At 34.5% G+C, this 14,377-nt stretch overlaps 2 protein-coding genes across 2 annotated transcripts in view; both read right to left on the bottom strand.

The window, feature by feature from the left end:
- The window catches only part of LOC108573402 (probable citrate synthase 2, mitochondrial), a 17,641-nt gene extending 3,727 nt beyond the window's left edge, over positions 1-13,914 (bottom strand). Inside the window, exons 1-4 of the mRNA XM_017935844.1 lie at positions 13,789-13,914; positions 1,934-2,089; positions 285-1,208; positions 4-196 (exon numbers count right to left, since the gene is read on the bottom strand). Coding sequence (XP_017791333.1) covers positions 4-196; positions 285-1,208; positions 1,934-2,089; positions 13,789-13,833 — 1,318 coding nt within the window. The 5' untranslated portion in view covers positions 13,834-13,914. The remainder of the gene's footprint in view (positions 1-3; positions 197-284; positions 1,209-1,933; positions 2,090-13,788) is intronic.
- Positions 13,915-14,080: 166 nt separating this feature from the next.
- Positions 14,081-14,377, bottom strand: part of LOC108573401 (methylenetetrahydrofolate reductase-like) — a 1,550-nt gene continuing 1,253 nt past the window's right edge. Inside the window, exon 4 of the mRNA XM_017935842.1 lies at positions 14,081-14,110. Coding sequence (XP_017791331.1) covers positions 14,081-14,110 — 30 coding nt within the window. The remainder of the gene's footprint in view (positions 14,111-14,377) is intronic.

Genomic DNA, 14,377 nt, shown 5'->3' with positions numbered 1-14,377 from the left:
CACGGTCCCAGACAAGAGCCGCGAGCACACCAAGAGCACGCGATACTCCAAACAGGACGGTATAATAATTCATCTCTTTCATTCCATAATATTGCAACAAAACTCCTGAATGAGCATCTACATTCGGCCATGGGTTCTTTACCTTACCGGTTTCCAAAAGGATGGGAGGAACTATCTTGTATACTTGAGCAACGAGCTGAAAATAAACAAGTATTGTCATTGATTAAAACAAAATTACTAATGAAACAAAATATATTTTCAAATAGAACGTTCAAAAATTTTACCTTGAATAATTTGTCATCCGGTAAATGTTTCAAAGCGAACTCTCTCTGGCATGTATATCTAGGGTCAGTCTTTCTGAGTACAGCATGACCGTATCCAGGAACGACTTGACCGCTTTTGAGCGTGTTCCAGATGAAGTCCTTGAGCTTATCATCACTGGGGCTATCTCCAACCTGAGAGCGCAGCTTTTCTAGCCATACCAGCACCTCTTGATTAGCAAGACCATGGAGAGGTCCAGCCAAACCGTTCATACCAGCAGCAAAGGAGAGATAAGGATCAGACAATGCTGAACCCACCAAGTGAGTGGTGTGTGCAGACACATTTCCACCTTCGTGGTCAGAGTGTATCGTTAGGTACAAGCGCATAAGTTCGATGAATTGTGGATTATCGTAACCAAGCATGTTCGCAAAATTCCAAGACCAATCTTTGCTTGCATCTACGGAACCTAAGCCTTTGCCATCTTTGTAAAGGTTTCTGTATATCGTGGCAGCCACTACAGGCAATTTAGCGATTAAATTCATCGAATCTTCAAAAACAGTTTCCCAATATTTGGTTTTGTGAACACCTTTCGTGTAAGCCTTCACGAATTCACTCTCGCTGTTCAAGAGAGTGATGGCGGCAGAGAATTGGGTCATGGGATGAAGTGACTTGGGGAAACTGTTCAAAACTTTGAGTACGTGATCGGGTAGTACGCTTCGTGAAGCCCATTCCTGCGACAGTGCTTTCGTTTGGGCATCGGAGGGAACGTCGCCGGTAATCAGGAGCCAGAATAGACCTTCCGGAAGTGGTTCCACGCCCTTTGGAGCCTTCGGCAGGAGTTTTTGGCACTCGGGAATTGATTTTCCACGGAATCTAATACCTTCTTCAGGGTCCAGGACTGATGGTTCCCATACCAATCCTTTAATTCCACGCATGCCACCGTACATCTGAAAAGTAACAAAAAGGTCAGGTTACGATGTAAAAGTCAAGTATAAAAAAAAAGTGGAAAAAAAAGTGGAAAAAAAAGTGGAAAAAAAAAGGAAGAGGGTTCATTGACATTGATGTGTGACGTAACTACGGAGAAAAACGAACTTTGAACTCGTTTAGTTATTGCTTTAAAGCTTATCAAAATTTCTATCTTTCGTACAATATGAAACGTACAAAAAAATTTTCCACATTTCAATAATACATGCGAATACGTTGTAGTTTATACAAGTTCATTTAGGTTTGAACACAAAAAATTTTGTCACCCCCAGGAAATCGTTCAAATTAACGATACCCCCGGGTGATAAAGTTTATCGGGTAGTGATATTGAAATTTCTAATTTCTGCTTTACGATTACTCGCCAGGTCAGGATTTTTCCGACAACCTAAGATACACATGATAAGCACGCGGTGTACGCTCATTTCGCAGTACGTATCATCCGTCTCCGGCACTCTTATCGGCAGGACAAAAAATATGCCGTTGTACTACGAGCATGTGTCTTCTACATAACAGTGTCATCTTCTTCCACGTGCCGTAACATGTTAATACGCAATCTTTTCTGGATAATTATCACTTTTGCAACACATATATCTCACTTTTCTATGTTTGATAAGTTTATTCGCCTTTAAAGTTTTCAAATGGAAAAACGCATGTGTGAACAGGAATTGCATAACGATCCAACGCATACCATGTCCACGGTGACATCTCCAACTTTGGTGGCCCCATGTTGCTTACGGAAGGCTTTAATACGCTCCTGTTCTTTTGGGATCTTGTCAGCTAGTACTTTTTTCAGATCGGTAGAGGCATCGCTTAACGATCTTGCGAATAAGGTCGAACTTAGTTTCTGGAAAAGAAAAAAGTTTCATTTATAATTATCTCTCGAAATAATGGAATTCTACTAATTTCTGATATTTACATATCGTAAAAAATATTTCATTCATCGTTGATGTACATTTCCATAAAAATTAATTATGAGTTAAGAAACGTTAACAAAGAAAGTGTTAGGTTTCATGCTTCGGTAAGCATGAACGATGTGTAAATGAAATTAGCAAGACAGTTTCTCTTCCTACGTATTTCTGCTGCTAATAGCGTAATAATAGTAATAATAGTAATAATAATAATGATAATATGTATTGTACACAAAAACACGTACGAAGCACGTTGAAGGTAAACGAATAGTATTAAAAAAAAGCTTATGTAAATTGAAATGTAAAAGATAAGATACATCTAACCTTGACAATCAAATATATTTGATGAATTTTAATACGTAAATATTTTTTTGAACTTCATAAAACATTTTTTCTCACTCAATTCACTAAATGCAATTAAATTCTCATTACGGACAGAACTCACGATACCAATGACACCAGTTTTAATGAACAATAGTGAATAACTGGTGGATTACGTAAAACGAATAAATTTTCTTGATAAAACATGCACGTGGTACATCAACTTCACAACGGATGCCGCGGACGCTTTGTAACCTAGAAATTGACATTGTCTGATGGAAAAATTTCATTCATTGTCAGACACGTAAATCCAATCCGAATTTTCTAGTTTCTTCCACCAACAATTTCGCAGTCGAGTTGAAAAACGAAGAATAACTTTCTATATCAAATTAATATAAATATTAACTTTTTAATCAAAATATTACAGTAATATTACGAAAAACGTATGTACGTGAAGGATATTATTGAATATACATTTTTGTATTTATCAGCGTTAGATATCGCAAATGAGTCGTGTTCAGGGATCAAGACCAAATTACCTCTATTAATTAATCCTTATTGATATTAATGATAATCTTCTATTATTATACCTTGAATAAACGTACCTTACTTACATACAAACATAGACTTCCGCTTACGTATGTGTTGTAAAGAGACTCACTTACGATATCGAACGTTCGTAAATACCAAAGTAGATTTTATATCGAGACTATTAATTTCAGTACCTACATGTACATTGATTAAGCATTTTTTACTCCTTTCGGTGAATATTTAATAAGCCTCTAATGTTTCAGACACATTTTTCTCAACATACTATATACTGCTTAACGATCGTTATTTCCGTCCTACGCTATGTTTTTATCAGAAAGAATCGACGATTACGAAATTTCTAATAAATCGTTAGACTCGTCTTGGGGTCACAGGGTCTCGCGTTAGAGTTCATTATCAGCGCGTGAGCCTTGTGGAAACGCACCGGGAAACGTTGAATTAAAAGAAATTATCGTGATTGACATCACACAACCCAATTAACGATGCTCGTGTCTAACTGTTCAATTCCGTGATCCACGAGGTTATTCGAGACGTTTTTTTTTCTTTTTTTTTTTTGGGACGTACTTATTTTCGATAATATCGTTTATGACTATTGCATCGATAAGCACGATTTGACGATAACTAAACTGAAATCAGACGTTCACACATTCTGGCATGTCAAGGCAGGAGTTATTTCAGAAACGCGCGTGAGATGATTACGCTGAGGATTATATCATACGAGGTTATGTATTTTTTTTTTTTTGCTTTCTTACACGAGTACCAGGCGTATTTTTAGACTTCCAGATTTTTCGTACTGTATTTTTTTCCTCGTCTCTGTATTGCTGCTGTCGAATAGGGAGGATTAATAATTGTTTGCGGACCGGCGCAGAAATCTGCAGATAGCGGTAAATGCTGGCTAAACCTTGGACAGCAAACATCGATTCGTGACCGCGTTTTGCGATGTGAATAAGAAATTAGGTCAAGGTGGAATCATGATGGAAAGGTAAAACGGAATATTCGGCGAGGGCCTTTAAACTTTGTTTTGTTCCTTGTTCAATTCGATTCTTCAATATTCCAAAAGTGATGTTAAACACGCCCATGCGAATCATATCTTCTGCGTTCGCGACGCATACGAAACGTTTCGGAACCGTGGTAATATTTTAATACTGAATTTGCGTTTGTTTTTTTTTTTTAATCTGATTGAAGTAAAATAAAATCAATATATGCAAGATTGAAATGTATTTATAGCATTCAGAATAATTTACAAAAATTCAGTTTTTGTCACTCGTCGCGATAAACATTCACTATGATGTTTATTAATGGTAATTAAATCTTCGATAACTATTTCTTCGAGCTACTCACAATACAACAGAAAAAAAAGGGAAAAAATCTTACGATATACAATGTTAGACATTTCGAAATCTTAATTTTTTTCTAGCTTGAATTTTTAGTTCAATCATAAGTTTTGCAAACGAGAAAAAGATTATTTATTTGATTATATTATACTAATGACGTTCCCGTTTAACTTTACAAACTAATAACTTCAGACAGTCACGTAATTTCTTCACTGAACAAAAACATTGCCTTTTCCTATTGAGAGTATATTGTCTTTTGCATTTTTATTTACATATTCTATAATAACTTCGTGACTAATTGTCCTAGTTCGTTTCAACAATTATTTCCTCCAGTTGCTGATTATAGGAGAGAAAAAAGCTCTGTAAAAGTTGCGAGAGTAATGAGACCAATTTTTTCAATGTAGAACCTCTCATTATGAAATGGTCCAATAAATGAACAGAATATCGAAACTATTGAACTGAAAATTTCATCTAAAAAGAGACATTTTCCTTATTGGTGAATACATCCTTTGTTAGGTATCCCCTCGATTAGCAGTATTTTTACGTAAGAGTGGTAGTGTGTGATCATACATCGTACTACGACCGGGAACATCTTTACTGTACAATATATACTGTTGGATGCGAATTGCCAGTGACCTTGGCCTTTCTATTATATTTGTCATTCATCTTATGAGCTCACAACACGTTACAATTGTCCGTATAAATATTGAGGCTCTCGCAATTATATACGATTAATCATTCATCGCCTAATGAAAATGGCAACACGAAAGTCCCGTTCTCAATTATAACACGAAAGTTTGACCTTTACGTAATAGCCTGATCCAAACATAATTTCGTTTGCAAATATACAATCACCGACCGACAGATGGCTATAGAAAGCACTCATCTGAACAGTATTTCACACAGGTTTCATTTTAAAATAGTCACTGGCCACGATATATTTGAAAGTGGCTTTGTTCCATCGACAATGCTTCATGTTAGGTGCTATATTTTTGGATTACATTGTATGCTCTTTTTTGGTTAGTGTGTTGTATTTATGAATGCAAGTGTCCCCCTAGAATGTTATTAAATATATACATATGCATGTACGTTGTGCCTGGATGATAGCCAGACTTTCAAGTGGTCGTGGACTAAAAATAAAAGGATCTCACGTGTTCTATAATTTAGCCCGCGCTACATAATGTACACGTGATAAGAGAAAATTCAATGCAAGAACGTGTCCTTTGATGATACTCAATGTCATAAAAAGTACATTTCGTCGGGACATATGAAGTTCAAAGTACTATACAGAATTTCGTAACCCGATACCCAAGATGTTTAAAGCATCAACCTTGCATAAGATTCAAGAACAATATCGTACTTCGAGCTTTAAGAATGGAACAGGTATTTGTTAATAGTAACATTCTGACCTTAAACTTTTGCAAACTGCAATACTTCACTCAGTGAGCGATAAGAGTGCAATTCCCTAGATACTACTCTGTATGACTGATTACTATATTACGACTTGTCGTAAACGTAAAAATGAAAATAGATAGAATCGTTTATCAGGTTGTGAAACCAAAATAAAGCGAGAATGTACTGTGCATTACGGTTTGATGCCAAGAATTTATTGTTTCGAGCACAGGTAACATCATACTTAACTGTAACACAAGATGGATATCAGGTTGAAGCCGCAATGGTGTAACGAAATACTAATTGAACAGATTGACAATGACTTTTATTTCCGCTGAGCGTATCGTTACAAATCAGATCGAATCTTAACCTATGCTGATCCAGTTCCGATAAGATCGAATTAGTGCTTTATAAAAAAATCTTAAATCGATCTTTCCATTTCTATGAATAGTGTTGACATGCAATGCGGACGTATTTAACTGTTATTTTACTATCTTGGTAAAGTTCAGAACTTTTCATTGTTATATAGACAAATGTTATTGATGAAATTAAACTTAACCCTTAACTACAAACCACTTATCTCAGAGACAAATTTGAATTTTTATTTCACTATCACAGCCATGTGGAGAATTTGGGAAGCTCTAGAGTTTAAGTACCTTCAATTGACAATAGGTGGCAGATTATTTCCGTGAAAAAGAAAAAAATTTCTAATTTTTTATATAACATTATAAACATATTATTTTTATAAAATATTATAAAAAAACTTTAACAAACAAGAATATGTCAATAAATAAAATAGTTATATTAAGTGTATTTTTATAACATAGCGATTTAATAAATCAAATTGCCAAGCAGCTGACAGACGACGTCTGTGATGACGTCATAAAGATAAATGTCTGCAGTTAAGGGTTACATAAAAAAATTAGAAATGATAATAAATACAGTGTTTACTTATTATAATTAAAACGCTTATTATAGTAAGCTAAACGAAGTACAGTCCAGGATCAGAATGATTTCGAGATTAAAGGTTAACTTTCACCATGGATCACGTGTTTCCGATGCATTTAAGCTTGCTAATGAGTTTCTCATGCTTCGTAAACTAACCTAAGAATGAGTCAGAAGACATTTCGTTTTCGGAAATACTTTACAATACACACGTACGAGTGAAGGTAAATTACGTAATTGACGCGAAAGGCGACGAGAAAGGAAATGTGAACTCGTAAATAATAGTACGATATCGGTTTTTGCAGGAGCTTTTTATTATGGGTGATAATTAGTCGACTACGAACAAAGTTCAATACGCGATTTCTCGCCAGTGTGGAATGTGATTCTGTGGTATCATGTAATTAATAAATTCTATTACGTAGTATTAATTAACGCGTTGGGAGTTCCTGTATCGAGTTTTGCGTAGTTTATGTTCAAATAATATCACGTAGGTGGATTAAAAGCTTTCCCTGTTACAATTAATCATTTATCGTGAGAAATGGTTGTTTATTAACCTACGATTATAACCCACGGTTATTTATTAACCTAACGATTATAAAAGTTATTGTTAATCTATTTTCAAATTATCTCGAACTTTTACGTTTCGTCTATGAACAAGAAAAATAAACTTTTTTCGATAATTACAAATTACTTTTTCAACTTATTCAATTAACAATTACGAATCTCATGTTTTCGTCGTTTCTTTGTTCCATCGAATAATTAGAACGTTAATTCTCGTTAGCCGAGAAACTGTAATGGTGTTTAAACACACGTGAGCAAAGATCTGATTAAATATTTGATCGAATCGTATGCATGAACATAAAGGATTAGAATGCAGCGACATAGATACAAAAGATAAAGAGTTTCCAATATTTAGACGCGAGCGCATGCTACGTAATGTGAGATAATCGTAATGGCATAGAGAGACAGATGGTCTATTATACGTATACATTATCCTGTGTACATGTGACGGTTATATATCGCTATTTTTTCTTCCATCGCGTACAAGTGATTTCGTTCTATCTTCGATATTGCAATGAAAAGAATAAAAATCTAAATTACACGGAAGTCAATGGAGAGCATCGAATTCTTTAACCTTGAATTATTAGTTGTGCGTAGCTTTTACGTGTTTCGTTATGAACACGCGACTGCGAGAAATACACGTTTCTGCAATAAAATAATCATTATTTTTAATGTCTAATTAGTTCTAGTATATACAAGTATTAACGCTATGAGCAATGTGATGTGAACAATGAATAGTATTATTTTAAATAATACAACTGATGCCGTTTAAACTAAAATTGGTAATTATACGATAATATTGAAATTACCTATCTATGACGCAGAAACTTTTCCAATGTGTTTTAATTACAACTTTCCCGCAATTTGAATGGAAATATCACTTATGGCTAGACTAATTTGTACTATTGTCTGTACTAAGGGGAATTTAAATAATTTATAAGTCGAACGGTAGTATCGATTTACAATCTGAAACATTTACGATATAATTGGTTTATTCCACTGTCAGTGGTAGAAGGTATCTATGTACATATATAAGATAATCGGTAGCTTTGAATTCTATAGTCAGAAGATGATCGAAATTAGCGACGAAATGTAACAAATTCTAATCGTATTATATAACTTAATTATTCAATTTATTATAATTTCATGTTACAATTTTTTCCATATTTCCGGATCATATTTTAATCACAAAATACATCGTTAATTTATACCGTCATCTGATTGAATTTACCAACAGAAGTTACGTTGACGAATGTGATGCGATTAAACTGCCCGCTAATGAATTTATTACCACGGCCTATAAGCGTGTGCAGTTTTCGTGGCGACATTTACACAGGTGGCATTAAAAAACAAAAAAACGCAAGATAACATTTATAAATCTGCCGTTATTCTATCTCGTTGTTATTCATGTGACGCGTGTACGAATCGACAAACATACGATTTAAAACGCTATTGAAAGAGTGAAAAGACCGATGAGCCTGAAGTGGCCAATTAAATTTTGGTTCCGTCACGATGAACACAGATTATCATCCTACGTGTTCATGATATATTCACAGATTTGACGTCATTCATCGAGCGCTATTCACTTTACACCATGTGACTGACATTAACTAACACCAGAGATCGTTTAAACTCTTCCTAGTTTCCGATGATTTATACGTGTCGCGGTGACGTGAATAATTTCAATGATTTCCTTCGGAAAATTCATTGGCCGATACGTCGAACGAATCTCGATCGAATCGTTCGCTCGAAATCGACGTTGAAAAATCTTGAGAAAAAAAAAAAAATAACTGTTTCAAAACGGTTTTCTCACTATTAGATTATTACTATAGATTAAACTATAGATTAGATTATACACATTCATTAATTACAATTCGTTCGATCGACCATTGAAACGCAATGTTCACAGTCGCTAAAAATTTCAATTTCGAGAAAACGAAAAAATCTAACGCTATGTCGTAAAAAATTCATGCAGCACGATATTGAACAAAAGTCAACGCACGTTCTGTGGTTTTATCGTTGAACTTTGGGTATCCACGTCAATGGTACCACATTATTCGTATGCATTTCATCTATCGCGATTACAACTTCGCCTCTTATTGATATAATTCGACATTTGGGCGCAAACTTTATCTCCCCTCGTTTTAGACAAAGTCGTTCAGCATTTCGTTTCTATTTTAATGCCTCGAACATAAAACTGCACGTTGACCTCGAGCAACTTTCTAAAGGAAAGATTTTATTCTCTTAGGAAGTTGAGGTTTTTCCCTGAAATCACGATGACGTCACGTAACATGAATTTTCCTTTTAGTCATTCTATGGAAGTGCGTGCAGGGCGATTTATCGCCGAGCAGAGATAGAGGGAACCCGCGTCTCATCTGAAATAGGAATACGAAGAAACCTTCGTGGTGATGCGTGTTTCAGCAAAAATGAAGATCTTTGACATTATTTCTTTTCCCGATTTGAGAGTAGGTTGACATCATCGTACTCACGACACGAACAAGCTCTCCTTTTTTTTTTATTCCGCCGATCCTCATTATGTCAGATCATTTGCCGTGTTCGGTAAAAAAAATCTTAATCTTCCATACATATTCGGCGGTATTCAGTTGATTAAACGGATAGCAGATGCAATGGAATTCCTGAAGTCAGGTGGAGGAAATATAGGTGGTTGGGGAATTTCTTGAAATTTGAAGTACCAAGCAAAACTAAAATATTGTAACAAAGAAAAAGAAAAGGTGATAAAAATATTGTAGCTACTGTAAAAAAAACAACAACAACCTTGTATTTATGTAATAAAGAAGTTTAATATCCTAACCAGATAAGACAGTAAACGTTCTGAACGATTGTACACTTCAAATAATCCAAGCGTATCTAAAAAAAAAAACCAGGAATATTAACGAAACATGTGGATTAATAAATCGAATAAATATGTATATTAACGGGTTTTGAAATGGCAATTTCATTATACGAGAAAGGATATTCTTTGGCTGAACGTTCGAAACTCATACTCTATTGATAGTTTTTTGGCAATTAAATATTTTAACGTGACTTTTTTGCTTCGTTTCAACATTTCGGTAGAACTTGGAATTCTACCGCGTCACGGAACGTATTTAATTAATATCGAACCCAGCCTGACCTATTTTCAATCTATATGCGTAAATGAATTTATCTTGGAAAACACTTCAAGTTGAAAAAATGCAACACGTCTAGAAGGAACTCGAACAGATTATTAGTTTTTCAGAAAGCAATCAATAAGTGGAAGTATTAAGAATACTGTAAGATCGTTTAAGTTTGCTTTTTTTTTTCAAACACACGTTATATTTACTCGTATGTTACATAAATTATCAAAAAATTTCTGAAAACCAGGCAAACTTGTTATCTTGGGGAATTATAAATATCAAAAGTGGTTAAAATTTTTTAAATACACACAATTAATCGCTGCTTTTATCGGTGCTAAAATAAAGGAACATATACTTTTAAAAGAAGATAAAAAATTTCTGTTTTCTCTAAAAATAAATAATTTTCTAGTAAATTTTTTCCAATTGTTTCTCTTCACGTATCTGTGATGTTAAGTAGTGGAATTGAAATTCTCAATTTGACGCATTTCTCGAAATATTCAAAACGATTAATTTTCTGGACAAATAAAATTTTCAATGATACTACAATGATACAATTTCATTGATACTCCATGCTTCTAATCTGATATGAAGACACCGAGTACAATTGCACAGAAATTTTATCATTGAAAAATAATCCTAAAATCTTTTATCAGAATCTGCGCAGACACACGAACGTTAATCTTGATCAGATCAAAATGTATTAAAAATTTATTCGATTAATTGTTCGTAACATTATGTATAAAGCCCCGATAGCGCTCGTTATCTCTGATTGCATAACTAACCAGTAAGTGAAGGGCATTACCAGATAGGATACACCCGCGAACTACAATTATGTAATTGATTTCGCGCCATATAATCGTCAAATGGCGCTAAAATGACCGAGAAGAGGGTGTCACGCATGATACAACCTTTATTAACCTTGAAATACAATTGTCTTAACGACAACTGTACGTTTGCCTTTAACTTCGCTTCGTAATTGCAAATCCCAAATTTGAAGTTACCAGTAGAAAAACGTTAGTGAAATTCGTTTAATCCATTTTATAATGCTCTACCGTTGACAAGAAGAGACACTTATAATTTACTCTAACCGAACTGTGAGTATTCTACATAAATTATGAGGACGTAATCTTTTTCTTTTTTTGCTTAAATTTTTAATTGCTATCTATAAAACGTGCGCTAATCGATTCTTCTATGCTTAGGCAAATTAGCCTTGAAAATTTGATTATACCGAGATATGGACGGTAACAATTCGAGTTGAGTTAAGCAAATAATAGTAATAAATGCTTTTACTCTGTATAAAAAAAGAAAAATAAAACGGTCCTGAGAGCAGCGTGTTGCGCGATCCGAAGGTCGCATTCATATATCTATGATATTAGATAATCAGTGAGCCATCTATAAGTTGGACGAGGAGTTTCCGAATCTGCCAAAAGTTACAATAGACGCACGCAGAGTTTGTACTAAACCTATCCACTCAAGTTTAATAAAGTCGAGCAATGGTGCGTTATCCTATGGGCAAAAGGAGCAATTTCCCGGGGCCTCCACCAACAAGGGGGGCCCCAAACCAATCTTTTATAACCTCATTCACTGTACATGGGGCCCCCAAATTCAAATTTGCCCGGGGCCTCATGAAGCTATAACGCGCCACTGAAGTCGAATGATTGAACCAACGATTTAGCTGAACGTTAAAACGATGCTAATAATATTTTTCAAATTGCACCAATTTAAAAATATACCCACTTCCCTTGATAAAATAATATTAACATATAATGCATTAATTATTCGTAGTAATTTAACGCTGTAAGAATTTAACGCTACACGAATAGGACGTATTACAACCGCATATGTCGCCTACTGCACGATAGTATAGATGAAATTTGGTTAAGTTTGTAGAATGATATCAGCTGAGAGCTACATTATCATTCCAAGTTCGGTCGATAAGCAGGTGTTTTGCCAGGAACAGGTCACGAAGGAACGACCAATATGGATCAAGAAGGACGGAACACGTTTTGACCTCGAATTCAATCTAAAATTATCGTACCTTGCGAAATTATAATGTCGTGCACTCCTCAATGGGCATGTCTACCGACGTAAGAGATTCTCAACTATTTCGTATATACATTGTGTGGTATTATGACCTACAAATGTGATTTCGTGGCCTGACAATTTGATACGAAACCATTTTGGTTAAGCTATGTATATCCAAGCTTGGCCATGTAAACGCTACAGCACAACAGAAAATTCACTGACAGCTCTCGATTGTTAGCAGATTGACCTTTCGTTTTTTAGTATTGATGCATGAAGTGAAGATTTTCCTTTCCTTCTTCCTATCTGATACACAATCACGAAGGATTCGATATTTCAATCGTTTAGGGTTAAAAGTATGTATATATTGTCAATTTTCGTGCAGCGTCCATTCATCCGTTTTGCAAGCGTTTCAAGTCCATTTTTTCTACCAACTGTTTTACGATACGAGTGCACATTCACGTGAAAAATTTTACATTTCAACTTGACACTTTCATTAATAAACAGTTACGAGCAAAAAGCAACATATATACAAACAAAAGTTTAAATAATTTAATTTTTATCGTGGAATATTTAAAAACCATTTATCATGATCACCGAACAATTAGTCTCGTCTGATTTCTAATTTATAACAAAAAATAGTGAATAACCGCGCGCCTTCTAAAAATTGATTATGTAACTGCTGTTAAACTTAGCTAAATTAATACCAAGTTCTGTCGGTCAGGTAAACCCTGTATCATCCACAATAAGATTTCACGTAAATTAAAACAATAATTGAACAGTTTAAAGCCACTTTAGCATTCACATAATATTTTACATGGTTACTAAATTCGACGAGTCATTTGAGTAAGATTTTTTCGCATTAGAGATGTTGCCCCGAAATAATGTGCATTGTTGGAGCTTCGCAAAGGTGTTTCTAAGCACACGCTCGATACGTCAGAAACCTTCGATTCAAAACCTTTCACAGCTAGACTTATGTCCACCTAATCAACAAATGCGATCCAATATCATTTTCGAATTTTATTAATGTGAACAATTTACTGCGAATTTTCGAATTTGTATACCAACAGACTAATCGTATTATAGAACAGTTACTAGACTATCGGTCGATAGAACGCCTCTACTTGATACCCAGAATCGCAGCAGCGTCTTGGCTCTTAACAATATGCAATATTCTGGTACTTTGAAAGGGATAATTAATAAAACATATTTATTCTTGTATCATTATCTATTAAAAAATCTTCACTGTTGTTAAGAAAAATGATAATACACGTTAAACACCTGCTTGCTGTTCGAATTTCGCACCGGAAAAACGTGCAGTGGTTTGGGAATTATTCAAATATCATATTGTACACCAAAACCGATCAATTTTTAATAAATTCGTTTAGCACGCACCTGAAGTTCCAAACAACGTTTTGGACTGAAACGGAAGAGTGCCATTGTTCTTTATATCCTGGCTTATGGATCCTTTCTCTTTCTTGTTACAGTCACACCAACTAGCCAACTGACCACGCGGAGCTCTGGCGCCCAACTCAACTAACTTTACTGTTTGTTCGTCACGGATATTTCTACGACGCATGCGTACAATTACAAGTATCCTCAAAGGATCATCTGTATCTATAAATTTGCCACGTTATGTTCAAAAAAGGTTCCGAAATTAATTTTACAACTATTATTAGCGCAGGCTTTAAGGAATTAATTGGTCATGTTTATCCACCTTATTTTATAAAATAATGAGAATATATAATGAACTTTAATAAAGATTTCGTATCATTTTCACCATAAATAAAATGTTTTAGTACTTCAGTACCAATTTATTATAGGGAATTTTAACGATTGGTATTTAACATGGCGCGCAATATGGATGCTTTTAAATGTTTCGGAATATATTTGTTAACAATGTTATATGTAAATACATAAAGTCGTGTAGTTGTAATCATTTTTTAATATATTTTTAATATAATTGTTTAATCATTACTAAAAT

Source organism: Habropoda laboriosa, unplaced genomic scaffold, assembly GCF_001263275.1.
Source record: "Habropoda laboriosa isolate 0110345459 unplaced genomic scaffold, ASM126327v1 scaffold92, whole genome shotgun sequence".
Lineage (NCBI taxonomy): Eukaryota > Metazoa > Arthropoda > Insecta > Hymenoptera > Apidae > Habropoda > Habropoda laboriosa.
The sequence above is the reverse complement of the archived record's forward strand: the minus strand, read 5'-3'. Positions and strand labels throughout refer to the sequence as shown.